We start from the raw sequence: 19,878 nt of genomic DNA, 5'->3' as shown, positions 1-19,878 counted from the left end.
TGTAGTACTAATATTCTAAGTTTTATTTACCCCTCTCTGGTTAAGTACACTTTTAACTCATTCTGTAACCATATGTATTCCATTTAAAAATTCCCAGTCCCTTATACCTTTCCAGATACATCTCACTTTCCAAATGATTTATCTTATGTGAAGCTCCAACTTGAATTATTTCCACACTTTTTATCTTCCTTTGCAATTGGAAAGCCAAGAACTGTGTACAGTACAGTCAAAAACACACAGGATTACCTCATGCTTTCTCTGTTATTCTATACTTTTCCTTCTATTCAGTGAACCTTTTGATCAAATAATAATTGTGTACCCTAAGTGTATCAGTGTCTCTCAAACCTTTATCTGGAAACCCTTTTCTTAATATGCCAAACACTTAGGATTCATTGACATTTATTGAGCCAGAAACTGTGCTAGGCCCTGTAGGGCACTGCTGATCATGATTTATGAATGTGGATGGCAACCACCATTTTTAAAGATAAAATAGAATAAAAAATAGTAGTGTACACTTTATATTATATTAATTATATAAGTAATAAATAAGATTATTGTTTTGTGAAACTTTTATTTTCATTGTACATATATATGTATGAGGGCACTTCAAAAAGTTGGTGGAAAAATGGAATTAAAAGACTATATGTGTTCTTCCATGAACTTTTTAAAGACCCCCTCATATTAAATCCCTCCCTATACATATGACTGGATTGGACATAAAATGTATCTCTTTCTATGGGTTCCAATCAAAAATGTTTGAAATCCATTTTTTTTTTTTAGGACAAAGTTCTGTATGCTTTCCTCAAGATAAAAATCATCTGGAAAATACATTAAAAAAAAAAATCCTTGGCCCCAGACCTAGTGAATCAGAATCTCTAAGAAGAGAGAGGACAAAGTAATCAACACATTAGACAGGTGCTCCAGGTGGTCCTTATCATCAAATAGGTTTCAGAAACACCACTATAAAAAATTCAAGATTCAAAAAATTAGCAATAATCTCCACCCAAAACCCAATCTTATAAATAGTCATCACCTGCCTCCACCAAAATAACCCAATCTTATTGAGGAACTAAAGCACATATTATACAAATTTAAATAATAATTAAATTTAGATTCTTGACTGTATATCAAGGGCCAAATGTAGAATAGAAATAAAATTAGAGTAATGCAGAGGACAGCCTGTTCAATAGTTGCCAATTAATTTCTCTATCTTTTAGTTTTTCTTCACCTTTTTATATTAAAATCACCAACTTAAAAGTATCAAAATAGCTTAAACATACATTACATTGCACAATTTTTAATTTTTTTATATTTTAAAGCTTTATTTTTAATTGACAAATAATAATTGTATGTATTTATAGACTATAAATATGATGTTCTGATGCATGTATACATAGTGGACTCATCGAATCTGATTAATTAACATATCTATCACCTTAAATACTTATTATTTCTTTGTGGTGAGAACATTCACTCTTTTAACAATTTTGAAATATACAATACATTATTATTAACTATAGTCACCATGCTGTGCAATAGATCACCAGAAACTATTCCTCCTTTCTAATAAACTTTGTACCCTTTGACCAGAGTCTCCCCTTTCCCTAGCCACTCCACCCCCACCTCACCTCTGATAACCACCATTGTGCTCTTTACTTCTATGAATTCAAATTTTTTAGATTCCACGTGTAAGTGAGGTCATGCAGTATTTGTCTCTCTGTGCCTGGCTTACTTCACTTAGCATAATGTCCTCCAGGTTCAACCATGTTGTGACAAATGACAGAATTTCCTGCTTTTTAAAGGCTGAGTAGTAATCCATTGTGTATTTATGCCCCATTCTTTTAATCCGTTCATCCACTGATGGGCACTTCGGTTGTGTCTATATCTTGGGTATTGTGAATAAAGCTGCAATGAACATGGAAGTGCAGATAGCCCTTCAACATACTGATTTCAATTCCTTTGGGTATATAGCCGGAAGTGGGATTGCTGGATCATACTTCATAGTTTTATATCATTTATCCATGGTGTCCTCCCAGTTCCCACAATGCATCTGAGATAAGGGAACTTTTGTACTGGTGGAGATGCTAATGTGAGCATGCTGGGGTTTACACCTTCCCTCCCTATACCACAGATGACTGTTTTATGGGATGTGGTCTTAACTTGAGCATTACTTATGGAACTACAATATTGAAATTATAAAGTACAGGATAGAACCTCGGTTCAGAATTTCAATAAATAAATTTTTCTTTTTGTTACTATTAACACTACAGCAACTGGAATTAAGTATTCCACTAATATTGAACCCAATTGGCTTTTTTTGCCACCTAGGTAAATACCAGAAAAGCCAGAAAATTCTGTACAGCGTTATTATGTAAATCTGCATTCTTACTGGGTACACCTAAATGTCTTTTAAGGACTGATTTTGACCATAAAATTTAAAAACATAATTTGTTTTACTTAGTGGGAAACTTGATGAGGCCCAGGGTTGCCATATATAAAACTACCTACTGGAATATAACCCAGCATGGTCACAATATATTGCCCAAAAAAAGTGTTCCAGTTTTAATTAGCCAATATTTTTCACTATTGCTAGCACAGGAAGTCTTCTGAGACAATCAGCATTTCAGTAAAAAGGCAAATAATTATCTTTTATTTAAAGCAAAGCAATAACATTATTAAGAACTCAAAGTATCTTGTAATTGAAATAAATACCATTGAGCTCTCTTAAGATTGTTGTATTTTTTGTGCTTTTCATACACTAATGCACAAATGTATACATATATAACCTATCCCTTTATATAACTGGATATTCCTGTTGTCTCTTTCTAACGAGTTATAATGTACAGAGATCAGCTGAAATGTATGTCTTCATTTTAAAGTCAAATTGAAGCCTCATGAAATGTTTCAATATAATTATTTAAAAAGTAGAGAACTGTAATAGTACTTGTTTGCACTTTTCAAATTTTGTACCTTGTATTTGTATTATCTTATTTTAAAAAACTATAAGATTTAGGGCCGGCCCGGTGGCGCACTGCTACAGTGCGCCGCTTAGGAGCGCGGGGGCGCTCCCACCGAGGGTTCGGATCCCACATACAGACCGGTTCCCGCTCACTGGCTGAGCGAGGTGCAGGTGCAGCACCGAGGTTTGCAATCCCGTTGCCGGGCCTGGTCCAGTACGGGCGCGACACTGAGGGTTGCGATCCGGTGCCGGACACAAAAAAAGACAAAAAGGGGAAAAAAAAAAACTATAAGATTTACAAGTTAAAAATAAAGTAGAGACTAATCTTAAGTAAAAAAAAACTATAAGATTTACAAGTTAAAAATAAAGTAGAGACTAATCTTAAGTAAAAAAAAACTATAAGATTTACAAGTTAAAAATAAAGTAGAGACTAATCTTAAGTAAAAAAAAACTATAAGATTTACAAGTTAAAAATAAAGTAGAGACTAATCTTAAGTAAAAAAAAACTATAAGATTTACAAGTTAAAAATAAAGTAGAGACTAATCTTAAGTTAATAAAAAGGAAAAAGAAGACAATTCAGGAAATTATGTTTGGTTTGGTTTTTATAGAAAATAGGACTTTGATAGTTCCAGAGGAAGGGTTGCAAAGCTATCAAAAAGAATGGGAAAAAAGGGCAGAAAAGATCCTGTCTTTGGTTACTATATGATAATTACAGTATAGCTAATATTTGATCAATTTAAAAGATACTGCATAATCGACTAGAATTTTAATCTCTCCAGAAGTCTAAAATAAATATAAGCACCAGGAATTTTTTAATTCCCTAAAAATCTTAATTCTATATTATACATCCTACTTTCTTCTTATATTTCAATAAATTTTTTCAAAATGGCACTTTCTGGCGAACGCTTTCACTTGCAATTAACTGCCTTTTTAAGACAGCACAATTTTGAACGTAAGAGAGGAGTGGGCATTAAGGGTGTAAACTTTTGCAGTTGAAATGGACTGGAGACTTTCTAACTCAAGTCCTTATAAGAGGATGTGTATCACCGCCTTAAAAAAGATTACAAACAACTTGAGTGGGAGAACCATGAGTTATTTATCTTTATATCTGCAGCTACAGAATATTAAGACAGCTACTCTTAAAAATACTTAGCAAGTAGATGGATGAATTCTAAAACCTTCTAGAAGCTGTTTATAGAAAGAGGCTCCAGACTTTATCTCAAAAATCCTTTGAGCAACTTCTTCCTTACATTAATTTCTTTACATTTATAGTAACTGTCATAGAGTTTTACTTAAATTAGCATTTAAATGGATGAATACTTAACATTGCCCTTTATGTTTTTTTCTTTGTTGTGGAAAAAACATGAAATCTACCTTCTTAAATTTTTAAGTGTACAATGCAGTACTGTTAACTATTTGCTCAGTGTTGTACAGCAGGTCTCTAGAACTCTTTCATCTTACATGATTCAAACTCTTCACTCATTTTATAGCAACTCCCCCTTACGTTCTCCCCCAATCTCTTGCAACCACCATTCAACTTCCTGCTTCTAAGAGTCTGACTTGTTTGGATGCCTCATAAGTGGAATCTTGCAGTATTTGTCCTTCTGTCATTGCCTTTACTTTTAACTAAATAACTTCATTTTCTTTAATTTGTCTTTATTAAGCTCTATTACTCATTCATTTTATGTTCTACATTGAACCTAGTTTTTCACACCTCATTTAAACATCAAATTGAATAATATGCTGAAAGATAAGGTGTATTTTCATAATTCTTGCAGTTTTATACATGTATGTTCACCTTGAGCTACACTACATTGCTGAAATCCTAAAAGCTTATAATCACTTCAGTCCCCAGATCTTTCCTGAGGAACATAACATTCTGACATGAAAGAATCCTTGCATTTTTAGCTTTTAACAAAACCTCAAGCAGTCTTTTAATCAGATTATCATCAGCATCACCAGGAATGGGGATGGGGTAAGGCACAAGGGTGAGATAACACCCCGAGAATGGAGTGAGAAATGGAGTAAAACTCAACGATGCCTTAGGCCATAGTACATGGTAGTGAAAAGCTATATGTATGTGACCCAGTAATGCTGCATCAAAAACTATATAGTTTGATAATATTTGGATACATTTTGAAATGACAGATACATTAAATTTTTTCTAGACTAAAATACAATAAACTCTTTTAATTAGGTTTCTCTCTAGGGAGGGAGATTATTAAGGAGTATTGGATATAGAAGGAGCTGGATTGTAAAGGGAGACTTTCACTTTTGTTTTATATTTTATTCTTTACTTTGCTTCCTTTTGCATTTATTAATTTTATTTACACGTAAAAAAATATTTAAAGACCTCTTTAACAGACAAAAATGTTTTTTTTTTTTTACCAAGTATCACTTCTACCCACAGTTAGTACTTTTCTCTCCCAGTGTTTAAAACATACAATGTGTTTTGAGACAGACTTGCTAATTTTCATTATCAATGGTCAAATTAAGGGAAGGAAGCATTATTCTACAAGTCTAAAAAGTTTTCTCTTAGAAAGAGGTCTCAGCTGGCCAGTTAGCTCAGTTGGTTAGAGCAAGGTGCTAATAACGCCAAGTTCCAGGGTTCTATCCCTGCACTGGCCACTCACCAGAAATAAGTAAATTAGTTACATAAATAAAAAAGAGATCAAAGAAGAATGTTTATTTTATCAAATTATTTCAGTTAGCTATTACTACTGTACAGCACCCCAAAAATTAGTGGCTGAAAGCAGAACTATTTGTTTAGTTCATAATTCTGTGTAAACATTTGGCTTGGCCTCAGATGGGCAGTGATTGTGGCCTGCACCAAGGTCAGCTGACCTCAGCTGGACTCCCTCAGTGTGGCCTCCCTCAATCCTCCAGGTTGGCTAGAAATGAGTCAATTAGTTTAGAATGGTCTCTTTTGATTGCTCCATGTGGTCTCTTCCTCCAGCAGTCTAGCACAGCCTTGTTCACCTAAGGGTTCATCAGGGTTCCAAGAGACAGAGCATAAGTGGGCAAGCCTCTGAGGCTTTGGGTCAGAATTGGCCAACAATATCACCCACCACATTCCAGATTAAAGCACCTTTCAAGGCCAGCCCAGATTCAAGGGATGGGGAAATACTCTGCCACTTGATGAAAGGAGTTGCAGAGTCATGTTACAAAGGGGCATGGATACAAAGAAGGGAATAATTGCAGCCATTTTCACAAAAAAATCTACAGTACAAGTTCTTAACACTGCTCAAACAATATGTGGCTAATCTTTAGAATAGCTTTGTGGGAAACCGGAGTATATTTCTTCTCTTAAGGTTTGTCAAAATAATCACCTTTATTTTATTTGTACAATATACACAATTTCTCAACCTAAAAATAGTTGGTATGCTTTAGATATAGCTTCCTTTTCATGGTAACATCTAACATTCGCTGACTACAAAGTATTACTATGTGCCAGGCATTGTCCTAAGCACAATATGTTATATCACAAGAATAGGTGGTTGTTAGGAGTATGAAGTCTGGAGCCCAACTTGGTTTGAATCCTCATTTTACCACTTATTAGCTGTGTGACCTTGGACAAATCAATTAGCCTTATTGGACTTCAGTTACCTATCTATAAAATGGGCTAATAATATAATAAACTTGCATAACTTGTAAGATTAACATGAAGATTAAATCTAAATTAGTCTCTGTTGAGAGCTGATCACAGTAGCTACTGTGTATTAATGGCTGTATAGCTGTTCTCATCATCGTCATCATCCCTCACAGTAACCCTGTGATGGTTAGTTTTATGTGTCTTGACTAACACAAACACTATAAGGTAGGTTCAATTATTGTCTCCCTTTTACAGATAAGAACATTGACATTCAGGCAGGTTGGCCAAAGTCACAAAGGCAAGATGTGGCAGGACTCTTATGTAAGCCATGGCAGCTGGTTCGAGTCTGGACTTTTCGTGCTAGCCAGCACTGCCACAGCATGTAACACTATCTTCTGGAATAATTGTCTGCAAGTCAAACATTTTCAGATTAAGTTCTTTTTTCCCCGTTGTCAGCATTTCAGAGAAGCTTTATTTTTCTCACTAACTGGGGTTGAGGCAGCTGTATTACATAGAAAGAACTTCCACATACAATCAACTGAAGTAGGTGGTAGGAGAATCTACATCTACTGAGCATCTTCCACATGCAAAGATCAGAGTTACATACTTGCAAACACCTTGTTTCATCTTCAGAGATATCTCATTAAGTATAAAATATCCCCATTTCATAGACAAGGAAGCCAATACTGCTTTTGTCTAAAATCACAAAGAATGGGTCTAACTCCAAAGCTTTTTTTCACTAGACTGAATTGCTGAATTAAATGTAAAGATATTCTATTGTGAACACTTTTGTAAAGCGATTCTGTAATAATCATTACCTAAATTTGTTGTAGAAAAGCAGAGGGTATGACTTCTTCAAAGTGACTTCTTGTTTTAACTCTGATGAATTATTCTGTTCTCTTCATTTCCAGAGGAGATTTGTACCCTAGTTATTGCTGAGACCTTCCCTGAAGATGCAGGGATTTTTATGTGCTCGGCAAGAAACGAGTATGGATCAGTAACCAGCACTGCCCAGCTGGTTGTCACCTCAGGTATGTCAGGAGTAAAAAATGACTGGGCTCTGTTCCCTGACACCAGCGTGGTTCGCCACTACAGAATGGAGCTATCCCAGGGAGAGGGCTCAGCCTTTAGGAATGTTTGCCACTGCCACTCCAGGAGTTATCCCAACAATGGATGTTTCACCATGAAACAAAAGGCTTTGGGGGAGGGGTGCGAGAGGGAATGGAAGTGGAGATGACAAACAAAAAGGTAATGATAATGTAGCAGCTGAACACACATGAGGCTATATTTTTTTTAATCATGCAGGCTTGGTCTTGGAAACAATGTAGTTGGTTTTCCTAACATCCTCATGCTAACCTAGAATCATATTCACATCAAACATGCAGTCACTGCTCTCAACAGTGACAACACATGAGATCTGGAGATACTTGTACAAATAAATTTTTGTTTGATCCACTACTGAAGCTTCTGAAAAGGTAATGCAAGTGTATTTATCTTGTAGTAAAGATAAAGTGTAATACAAGTATACAAGTGTAATTCAGAGAAGCTGTAATGATCTTAGAGATCAAATTTCATTGATAATATCTATCAATGTTAATATATAACTCTGATATGAAAAATAAAGCAATATATTGTATTATTGAAACCAGTATTCAAAAATAAATGGATATTTTCTAAACTCAAAAATGTACCACTAGGAAAGGCAATATGAAACAGCTTTTTTTTACTTTAGTTGACTATTTTCTACTACTACTAATGAGCTTTGCTTTAGCTACTTTAATTGCCTCATCTCTGTTATTCATCTTACAGACATTTTTAAAATATTTCTTTGACCAAGCCTGGCACATAGTAATACACATAGCAGGGAATCAATACATGGGTCGTTGGTTGTGTGAGGCAGACTGGGAGAGGACAATTAGAGGCACTTTGATTCCTTTGACGAGCAAGAATCTGGTGCTAGGTGGCAGCAGAGGCACAACCAAAACTGGTTTAGGGACATTAGAGTGGCAATTGTAAATGCTTTTTCATCTTAATTAAGAAAAGAACACCTTAAAGGGGAAATGGTTGATGAATGAGTACTTTAAGCATTCAAAGGAAAGCCCAGTGTCATAACTGGAGTTACAGAGTGTGAAGATCCCAGCATTTTGATTTTGAGTTGGCTTAAAGACTGTCCCATCCAGTGGCCATAGCAATAGTGCAGTGCTCAAACAGCATGACCTAAACCATGGACTCTATAAGCCTGAGTGGGACAAACTGGTGTGTGATGTTTCCCATTTTTATCTGGGATAAATCTGTGGTAGGCCAAACATAGTCAACAAATATTTTTGAGCTTTCCATTTGCCTCCATAAGCATTTTTGAGTACATGCCAGAAGCTCTAGGCTCTGTACAAGGTGAGGAATCCAAAAAAGACAAGATCTCGAGATCTTTTCAGCCTATTGAGGGTAGCAAGTAAAAATCCCTTTTATTTTGAGTTACGGTTGGGGCAATCATCAGATATGTGAAAAACAATTTCTATGAGATCATGAGACATTTTACTTGGACTCCGAGCTTCACCTTCTTAGTTCTAAAATAAAATAAATACCCACATTAAACTTTTAGAACTTGAGCCAATGTCAGTAAAGACAGATAGGATGTTCAGTCGATCCATGGACTGAAATGTAGAACAAAGCTTATTAGTTGATACTGTTAGTGTTGTCATTTTTTACCAAGCTCTGCTTTTAGCTCTCACTTGAAATTTGTTAGTGAATGGATAGCTGGTTTTCCCACATATGGGCTCTGTCAGGAAATGAAAGAGGTAGCAATCACTCCAAACAAGCTTGGAAGAACCAGGCCCTCTAGCTGGCAATGTCTGTGCATCCAAGGAGAGCAGCACAGCCACCTCTTCAACAGCTTAGCAGGACACAAAGGATTTTCAGCTCTATGACAGTGTGAAAATAATGTGTTGAACTACTAGCATCTTATTTTTTTCTCCCTTTCCCCTATCTTAGCCAACACTGAAAACTGTAGCTATGACCCAGTGGGAGAATCCAACAATGATCACTTCCAGCACTTTCCACCTCCCCCTCCAATCTTGGAGGCAAGTTCCTTTGAGTTGGCTTCAAAGAAACCATCTGAGATCCAGCAGGTGAACAGTCCGGAGTTAGGGCGTAGCATGGCAGCCCTTCAAATGCAGTTCAATTCTGCTGAGAGGGAAACTAACGGAGTCTATCCCAGCCATGGAGTAAATGGACTGATTAACGGCAAAGCTAATGGTAATAACTCTCTGCCAACACCAGCTGTCCTGCTTTCACCCACTAAGGAGCCACCACCTCTGCTTGCCAAACCAAAACTGTGAGTATTGCTGCATGGTTTTATAATATTTTCCATAACCCTAGTGCTAAATTTCCTCTCTGGTTAGAAAAATCTTTTTGCCTGGACTCAACTATGTGGCAAGTTGCCCCCTCTGCAGGCAAGTTGTTCCTGACTGATGTGACGTTGCTGCCAAGTGGAGTCCTTCAAAAATATAAAAGATACCTAAAAATAAAGAAGGTAAATGAGAAGCTTGGTTAAATCTGCCCTTTGCTAAAAGCTATAACTGGTTACGGCTGTGAAAATAATCTGTGAGTGACGTGGCCTTCCAGTATATAGCCAAGGATGTAGCCACTCCCCAGAGGCAATGGAAAACGGGGACCTACTTTGAGCCCTCTATTAAAAGCATTTCCAAATGTTATTAATGTAAGTATCAGTAAGGAGATCTGATTGAGATAAGCAGGGGCAGACTAAAATCTGAGGATGGAAATTCAGTGTGTAGACCCCAGTGAGGGGAGTGACATCAGGAAGAAGAGCGCCCTTCACAACACAACCTACTTGGCTTTGGAATTCCATGGAACTGCATATTTCCATGAACAACACCTTCATGTTTGATTTCCATTATTTTCTTAGGATGATAAACCTTGCATGAGCTGTTTCCATTGGCACCACACAGCAGAGAGTTGTTATGAATGGAGCCATTACAATGTCAAAGGGGGGCAGAAATAAATTAACTGAAAAGGTTCTATCATAACATAACAGACCTTGAGTTACTGCCCTGGCAGAGGTCAGTGAAAATGTAAGAGTCATATAGAATGTGTATATACTCTACAAGGTCACATTTCCATGAGAATGAATTCTCCAAAATCTGGGAAAGTCCCTTATATCCCTATGATGTGTGATGTTTTTGATTGGGGCAGGAAGGATTTCTCTAGGATAGGAGTTATTTATTGTTTCCCCAGTGCTAAACAGCCTATTATTTTCTCTCTGTGGTTAGCTCATTTGTTAGAAATGTTAGAATTTATAAGATATCCTAATTACAATAATGTCTTACATTTGTACATCACTTTATTGTTTACCAAAGGATTTCATGAACATTATTAGACTAAGTAAATAACAAACAAGCCAAAAGAACACCGTAAGTTTACAAACAGACAGACAATTTTATAAAAATAGACTTCTGGACAATCTGGTAGTGCAGTTTCAAAAATCTTTCAGTTACTACCCTGCACTTAATTTTGTAGTCTATCCTGCCTCTTTTTTAAGGCGGTAGGACTACTAGGTTTGTATATGGTAGTGTGAAAGTTGCTGGCGAACATTTAATACCACTGCACCAGCTCCATTGAGAGGCTTAACAGGTAAAATGAGCTAAAACATGGCAGCCTTAAAAGAGATTTATACTCTTGTAGCACCAGCTCATAAAATTAATTGCCACTGGTGACTTCTTTCATCTCTGCATTTTGAATATGTATTTGCAGTGCTTCTAATGAAACAAGGGCCCTGCTCTCCTGGGAAAGAAAGGGCGAATGTGTTTAATAATGAGGACTTGACTGTGCTCATGATTAAGTGAAGTGTATCTACTATAATGGCCATTATAAATTGGATGTAAATCACAGAAGAGCAAACATGAGGAGCTGTTAACAGGCATTTACAGCCCTTCTTATCTCAGGAGTTTCAACAGCTCCTCAGCTTTTAGCTCTGCTTTACAGTGATATTAGTGTGTATAATGGGGGTGGGGAATGTCTACAAAAGACAAACAATTTTATAGTTATTAAGAGGACAAGTAGCTTAAGCACGAGTTTGAAGAGTGACATCATGGTTTGCTTATGAGTCAGATTTTCAATATGAAATAAATGCTGGAAAAATGGACTTTAGTGTTTGAGATCCAAATAAAGGGGTCATTCCTCCTTCATGAGAAAATTTAAGGAAAGGCAAAAGCACCTAAACACAAAACCTGGCAGCTTAAAAATATCATTTACTTGTATCAGGTTTTATCCGTTTTTCCCCCAATTCCTTGTGTGTTTAAATAAATCCTTAGATCATCGCTTAATGATTTTCATACTGCATTTCCTATTGCCATTTAACTGTGCAGAAAATAATATGTTTTGACACTTTTAAAATATATATTAGTTTTTCAATTTTCTTATGATGTAATACGTTTTGTATTTTGGATTTTGTTTTAATGACAAAATAAATGCATGCTTGATGTAACCATCTAAACAATACAGAGGTAATTAAAGAAAAGTTTATACTCTCTGCTTCCCCTCTTCCAACCCAGCCTCTTTGAGGTAACCAGTTCTGTTGGTTTGGTATGAGGTCTTCCATTCCTTTGTCCATTATCATGGCCTTTTCTGAAAAAGTTTGTTTATTGTTTTAAAGGTTATATCTATTGACAGAGAAATGCTGTCAAATGTCATCTGCAAATAGTTTAGAATGGCATCTAAGTTATTGGTTATTCATGACTTCAGGTGACTGCCAAGTAAAATCTTAACACATGTCTATGTATTTCTTTTCATACATCAGGGAAAAATGAGATTTTATTTGCCTCTTATGGTCAGCAGTTAAAAACTGTGGTTTGCTCTAATTTTTATTCATCTGCCTGTGATTTTATTCCTTTTCATAAATGGGGAGACTTGGGTGCTTTATGGCATTTTGTGCATCTTCATCATTTGTAATCAAACTAATAGGAAACAATTAGGAGGGGACAAATGATGGGAGTTAAAATATTTACTTTTGTAGTGAGTTAACTTGAAAATGGTGTTTGATTCGTCAGATTCCTGGGGGCAAAGTGCTATTTTTTTTTTAATTTCTTTACTTTTTAAAATCTCAAATAGCTCCAATACTGATTATGAGAAGAAGAAGAAATCCAAGACTAAAATGAAAAGATAGAAATATCATGAACTCTTTTCTCTAACTAGGTCCAGCTCTCATCCTCTATTACCCAACAGAAATCCTCACCAATAGACTTGCACCCATCTCAGGCCTTCAGCTGAGTCTATAGAACCTGTCCAAGGGTGAGTTTCCTGGCTCAATATCACAGAGGCATCAACTTCAGTTTCTGCATATCCCAGTGTCTCTGTTTCTGACAGTGTCCCTTAAGTACAAACTGAACATAATTAAACGTAAGCTATTTGGTAAGTGCCAGATGCCCTGCACGCTGGATTTGTAGAATGTCTTACCACTTGCTGTGGGACCATGAAGTGCACTTAAACACTGCACAAGAAAAAAGTAATAGAGTTATTTCTGTGACTCAGAGGCTAACATTCATAATCTACTATCACAGTACAAAGGAAGCAACACAGTGCTTAAATCACATTTCTTGTCAGAGAGAAAAAGGAGGGAGTAAGCATAAACCTAACTTATTGCTATTTGTTGTATTCTTTTCCTTGTTCTGGGTGCACCAAGTAAGTCTGTTGCTGCCCTTTCTCTGCAAATGATGCCTACAGAGTTAAAATTCATGTAGGGCTCAGTATGAAAATTCCTAATTCTCTTTATTCCTACCAAAAAACTGCCCTTCAAAGGCATGGATGTGCGTAGAAGTCCAAATTGTGAATGCCAAATTTAGTAGGTGATTTATAAAGCATATAGAAAAACATGGTCATGTTTTCCCACTGAGCTCACCTCCTAAATCAGACCAAACAATACATAAATAACAATATGCTGTTTTCAAACCCCATTTATTTCTTCCTTTTTTATATTCTTCTCCTGTCTTGTGGAAGGAAAGTAAAATATAAACCTGTGGAGGAAGCAAAATGAGAACTCAAAAGAGAGATTACTGAAGGGTGAAGTGATGGGAAGTCTCTTTGCAGCCAGAAGCAGGGCAGGTCAGCAGATAAAGGAAGGCTTAGATATCAGTCTACTGCCAATAATATATACATTGCTGCAAAAGTCCATGCCCTTTTGACTGGGAGAATGATAATGAAATGGTTTAAAAATTTTAACATGCTAAACCAACAGCTCTCTTGACTCTTATTCTTACTAGTTCTTCTTCCAGTCTCTAAAGGAAAAAATAGTATCATTATTTCCTATCTTAAAAGGGTAAAATTATTTCAGGCTGAATCAGCCTTTCCAAAATAACTGCCTTTTACTATCTTCCTTCTATCTTCCTCCTTCCTTTCACTCCTGCCCTTAGACACCCAGTTGTTCCTGCAAACCTTGTCTCAAGAGAAGGGCATGTCCTATCTCCTCATTCATACTAAGGTATTAGGGATTTTCGTTGTCACCTCAGTCCAGTTCTAGGCTGACAAAGTGCAGCTACATCTTCATAAGAAGAAGAAATAATAAACATAATAATAAAAAGAAGAACTAAGAAGTATAAAATCAGAGAAGTGTCCTCTCACTGCTTATGGGGGAATGAGAGATGATGTGTTTGAGAGACAGAAGAGAAGAAAATAGCAGCCTCTATCATTCTCTTTATCAGTGACTTAACTGTGCCAGGCTCTTTATATTTGAAAGTTCCTTATGGGTTCCTCTACACTCCTGAACACAAATTGAAGTGAAAGTCGTTCCCTTGCCTGGAATGTTCTGCCTGCTTCTAATGGCGGGCTCTTTCTTGTCTTTCAAAGCTCAGCTTCATGTCACCACCTTCCCTGACCGCCCAATCTAAAGCAGCCACCCAGCCATTCTCCAATAAATCATCCTCTTTACTGCATAGCACATAATTATCTCTGATAGTTATTTACTTGCTTTTTGGTTTGTTTATCGCTTTCCTCCCACTATTATATTGTAAGCTTTTTGAGAATTGGGGACCTTGACTATCTGTTTTCATTGCTCTTTCACCAAGATTTATTAGAGCAAGACCTGACAAATTGTAAATGCTCAAAACTATTTTTTGAATGAATGAACCAAGAGCAGACCAAAAAAGAGGAAGAAAAAAAATCTCCTACCTCTAGAGCAACTCCATTTGTTCTGCTTAACTTTTCACCTAGGTATACCACAGGACTTCTATTTTCAAACCCTACCAATTCCAGAGTTTTCCCACTTTACAGTACAATTACAGCTGATTCATTTATCTTGTAAACTGAATAAATGTGATGAATTAAATAAGAATCCGTGGGATAGAATTACATTAGAAAACTTTATCCAAGTTACTCAATTTGGGAATCCTTTCAACCCCATCCTCATTTCTCCTGTGTTCTCATTTGATTAACATCTTACTTTAAAACATTATGGAGAAAATGAGGCATTTGGAAGGACTAGGAGGACATTTTCCCTTTCTAGGACATACTTGCAATGTCAGTTGCCACAACACAACCGCTGTTTCAAGGTGTGTGTACTCAGCATCTCAACATCCCCTCGGATTCGAGACTTCCAAAGAAGGGCTGAAAGCTTCTGCACTGCTCCCTTCCTGTCCTGTTAACGTTGGACTGCAGCTCAAACTCCAGTGTGTGGCTTGGGCAGTATAACTCAGAAAGTGGAACATTTTCCTGTCCTTTAACCTCTACTAGTTAAGGTTCAAGGTCACATTATATTACTCTTTGTCATTAGAATACAAATGGTTTCCTCAATTCTATTGTAGTGTAAGCCTTTCCTGCTAGATTAAAAAAACAAAACAACACCAAAAACAAAAACAATTTAAAAAACAAAAAACATGAAAGACAGTGAGAAGGTAATCAAAGTATTTTGGGGCAAAATAAGTAACAAAGGGTTGAAGAGATGTAATCATCAAGCAATTGTGAGGAGGTCTTTAAATGTATATAAATGTATTTAAAAATCGAGCACATTTTTCATTTCCTCACTGTTAATTTAGCATCTGGAAAGTGTTGGGTAAAGCTGGGTGCTAAGAATACAAAGATGGAAGATATGAGAGCACTACCTTTGAATATATAATATATAATCTGGTGGTCACTAAGATCATTTTGGCAAGAACATACACACATATACACAAAATCCTATGCATCTTTTAATATTACACAAATTATGTAGAAGCATGACTAATCTCTAAATTAGATTCAGCACAATCCAAATGCCTTTGATAAGCCATTCTGCTTTTGATTCTGAAGATTTAGTATGTATCAGCTTCCATTTCTGGTTAAATGATTTTCATTATCTGCAAAGTCTAGTCACATAACAAAGCAATTTAGTAACAGTGAAAGTACAAAGTATGGAACCAGAGGGGCCTTCAAATAATTATAGGGAAAATAATTGGGCATAAAGTATTTTTTTCAGTTTGTTATTATATCACACACACACACACACACACACACACACACACACACACACACACACTCCTTCAAATAATTATAGGGAAAATAATTGGGCATAAAGTATTTTTTTCAGTTTGTTATTATAAAATCACACACACACACACACACACACACACACACACACACACACACACACACACACACACACACACACTCACTCACTAAACACGTTGGAGGATGATAAATGAGGAGTGAAGGAGCAATCAGCGTCCTAATTCTGCACTATGTGGCTATGGGGATATGGAGTCTTCATAAACAAAATGTGATGATGACTGCGTTAACAGTGTTGGTGTTGGATCACTTTGAAAACAACCCCTCCCTGAAATGGAAACTCCAATCAAGGAACTTCCTGAAGTATGAAACTTTTAACTAAGGAATAACATTTTGACGTATTCTTCCCCATGAATTTTTCATGTAAATATTGGCTCTGACACAGTGTCACATTCTTAGGTATTAGGATAATAGTGCTTTGCTATGCTAGTCTCTTGGTGACTGTAATGTTTAATTACATTTCCAGAAGAAAGCTGAGTCTTTATTTTTATGATTAGTAGTCTTATTTGGTATCTAAAATATAATTGGAAATACTTGCAGGTACCCTGTCTGCATCTGAAGTGGTACTTGACCATCCATAAGAAATACCATATGTCCCTCTCAAATCTTAGGTGATTTACATGAAAGAATACATAATGATGCAATATTTCTTCAACATTTTCAATTTCTCTTGCCTAAGTGTGTATAAGAGCTCCTTTGGTAATCACAAAGTAATTTGAAAAAAGCAGTCCCTACCAGATAGAACCTTTTATTTTTTTTAAAGGGGGCATGGCTAAGCTCAGCAATAAGATGGACCACAGATGAACAGTATGCTCAAAGATAATGCTATAAATTTGGTGTCAAAATATTAACAATGTAGTGTTGAGTGGGAAAAAAACACTTCATACAAAATGATATATGCAGTTTAATATCAATTTTGTGAAAAAATTAATAATCAATAATACACTTTAACCAACTAAAATATGTATTATATATTAGAAGGAAATGGTACCAATGGTCCTTTGAATGGTGAGATTTTGAGATTTTATTTTCTTTTTAACTATTCCCAATTTTCCTACTTTTTAACAATAATGTTTATTACTTTTATAATTACAAAGTATTATTTTAAAAGAAGTAAGTACTTTGGACCCTCTCTCTTCCATCCTTCCACCTCCATTAAACCTCAACCCATTTTACTCCTCATCATGGATGTTCCCTACTAACTAATAGTAACCAAGCTCAGTTCTGAGCACAGTTAGAAGCAGAATGCTCTGCACCGAATTCTTTCACCTCCCCTCGTGGAACTCCTCTCTTCCCCTAGAAACCAATGACTTCAGGATTCCATCTGAATTTTTAGAACCCATTCTAGAAAGCCTCCCTTCCCCAGAAAATGTCTTGTATTCCAAAATGACTTTGCTCCTCCAAAACGGTCTCTTCTAACAACCCTCCTCCCCCAAACAAAACTCTTGTTCTTCCATTTGCACATCTCAGGTGTTAGGATAAATTGATATAAGCCAAAAGTAAGCCCAATATTTTAAAGACCAACATTTAATGTATAATCCTGTTGCTTTGCCCCCCACGAATTTGTCACCCCTCTTCCCCTGGGTGACGGAGCCACAAAAGATTACTCAAAGCCCATCTCTTCCAAGCAGTGAGAAGCCCTGAAGTGGTTAATTTCCCAAATGGAAAGAATGCCTCTCTCTTGAGGGTTCCAGGAAATTAATTAATTTGAGTGAATTCTTTCTTTCTCTTTTTTCCGTCTCGGTTACACAGAGGAAAGTGTAACATAATCCATAAAAGGCCTTCCACAGAAAGTAGGATGAAAACTCTTCCCTCAGAAACAGTGGCGAAGGAGAAAAGATGTGAGGAAGGAAAGATCGAGATTCCTGTTCAAATGATGATATTGTCTGGAAACTATGCAAGGAAGGCATCTGTCAAGAAAGGAAGGATAATTGTGGTAACAGTGGGATTACAAAGAAGGAAAAGGGCTGAGGAGAACTATGAGAATGATAAGGAATATCAAGAAAGGAATGTGTGTATTTCCTAGCAATAGTGAGAACCCGTTTGAAATTAAAGAGTGAAAACCTGTGCTAGATTCAGTGACCATGGTTCATGGCTTTATTTCAACCATCAGCAGCATTCAGAAGGTAGAAACCAAGGACACATGTAGTTGGCAGTACTGGCACAATGGAGATGCTATAATATTTAATTTGATGGTCCTTGAGAAGTATTGTTGAAATCATCATCCTAGCAGTGTGTAGGATCAGAAAAGGAAGCAGATTAAGCTATATCAGGGCTTAAAAGGAAAAGAAAAAGGAATGAAAAAAATGGAAGGGGTCAAGAAAATGAAAGTTATACCAAGAATGAAAATGACTAAAGGGGAGTATGAGATAGGAAAATAGGGAAAGGGATATTTGTGATCAAAGAGATGCTCCTGAAAGTCCAAAATCTTAAGAAAAAGTTCTTCCAAGTGAGAGAAAAATTTTAGATATATCTGTATATAGGTAGACAGTTTAAGTGGAAGTTAAGGTCACAGAAGTAGAGGAAGTGGTCAAGGAACCATGAAGTCAAGATGTCAGAAGTAATGTTAACAAGGATGGTGGCCAAAGGTGATGGCAGAAAACGAAATGTTAAATAGTAAAATCATTGCGAAAAGTGAGAAATGACCAAGGTTTTCTGTGACAAGCAGGGAAGAGAGAGTGATTATAGGTGGAATACACAGACTTCAAAAGAAAAGCAGATATTGAGTTATGATGGCAAAACTGTTCTAAGAGGAGTAGCTTTGGGAAACAAGGAGCATGCAGAACCTTGCTTGCGTAGAACGATCACGAGGAGGCCAGTAACATCATCAAGGAAAGCCAGATTTCAGTTAAGACAAAGCATTTCCAGTGAAAAAGTTTGAGGAAGCAGAGATATTGGTTTGAAACAGTTAAGGAACCTCACAGGCAATGGAAAGAATCTAGAAAAGATTATCCGGGGGATAACTGGAAAAGGAAAAACCAGAGGAAGAGAGCTGTAGGGGAGGGGTTTGCATCTGAGGAGGTGAGGTTAGAGAACAAGAACATCATCCTGAGGATCACTTGCTATTATTTCATGAAGAATGACTAAGATTATTTGTAGTTGGAAGCCAAAAGAGCCATTTCCAGTATAATTCCTACTTCTTTTATAGCCCCCTATTTATTTAAGTTACATTTCTGCACCATGATCTATTTTGTGGTTGCTATCCTCTTCTATCCAAGTAAGACCTGAGTTGGGTTTTTATTAAACAAGCCTATTTCCTGTATTTGAATATTTTAAAATGATTGTTCTCAACAAATGACTCTCTGATTTGTATTTATTGAATTTCACTGTGTTGACAACTTTTACTACTAGAGAATTTATTTCTGTCTACTGCAAGCTGAAATATATTAGTTTGCCAATTTTTTACCATTGATTTATTTTTTCTGTGAATGCGCAAGTTTTTCATTCAAACTAATAGATCACCTAATGGTGAGAACATTAGTAACAGGGAGGTTTATTTTAGTTGGTTTCTGTTACATGTGTAAAAGCAGACGGTTCATTTTCTCAACAAACCCAAGAAGGACTGTTTCCTTACTTGACTAAAGTTGTGATTACACAAACTTTCTGAATAACACTGCAATCAATGTAGGGTTTTTTAAAAAACCTTTTCCATATGTGCCAAGGAATTAGATGTTCTTTCATTCAATTTTAAGAATGATGCACATATTAAACTGATTGATAAAATGTGTAGATTTTCATGAAATAGGTTGGCTGGATAGGTCACATGTAAATCTGAGCACA

General features: G+C 36.3%; 1 protein-coding gene across 1 annotated transcript in view; it reads left to right on the top strand.

Moving 5' to 3' along the window:
• The window catches only part of LOC103596227 (palladin-like), a 196,507-nt gene extending 177,683 nt beyond the window's left edge, over nt 1–18,824 (top strand). The window contains exons 8-10 of the mRNA XM_008579817.1: nt 7,464–7,583; nt 9,541–9,883; nt 18,749–18,824. Coding sequence (XP_008578039.1) covers nt 7,464–7,583; nt 9,541–9,883; nt 18,749–18,824 — 539 coding nt within the window. The remainder of the gene's footprint in view (nt 1–7,463; nt 7,584–9,540; nt 9,884–18,748) is intronic.
• Nucleotides 18,825–19,878: the final 1,054 nt, after the last annotated feature.

The sequence above is a fragment of the Galeopterus variegatus genome, unplaced genomic scaffold (assembly GCF_000696425.1).
Source record: "Galeopterus variegatus unplaced genomic scaffold, G_variegatus-3.0.2 Scaffold1962, whole genome shotgun sequence".
Taxonomy (NCBI): domain Eukaryota; kingdom Metazoa; phylum Chordata; class Mammalia; order Dermoptera; family Cynocephalidae; genus Galeopterus; species Galeopterus variegatus.
Note: the sequence above shows the minus strand (reverse complement) of the source record. Positions and strands in the feature narration are given on the sequence as shown.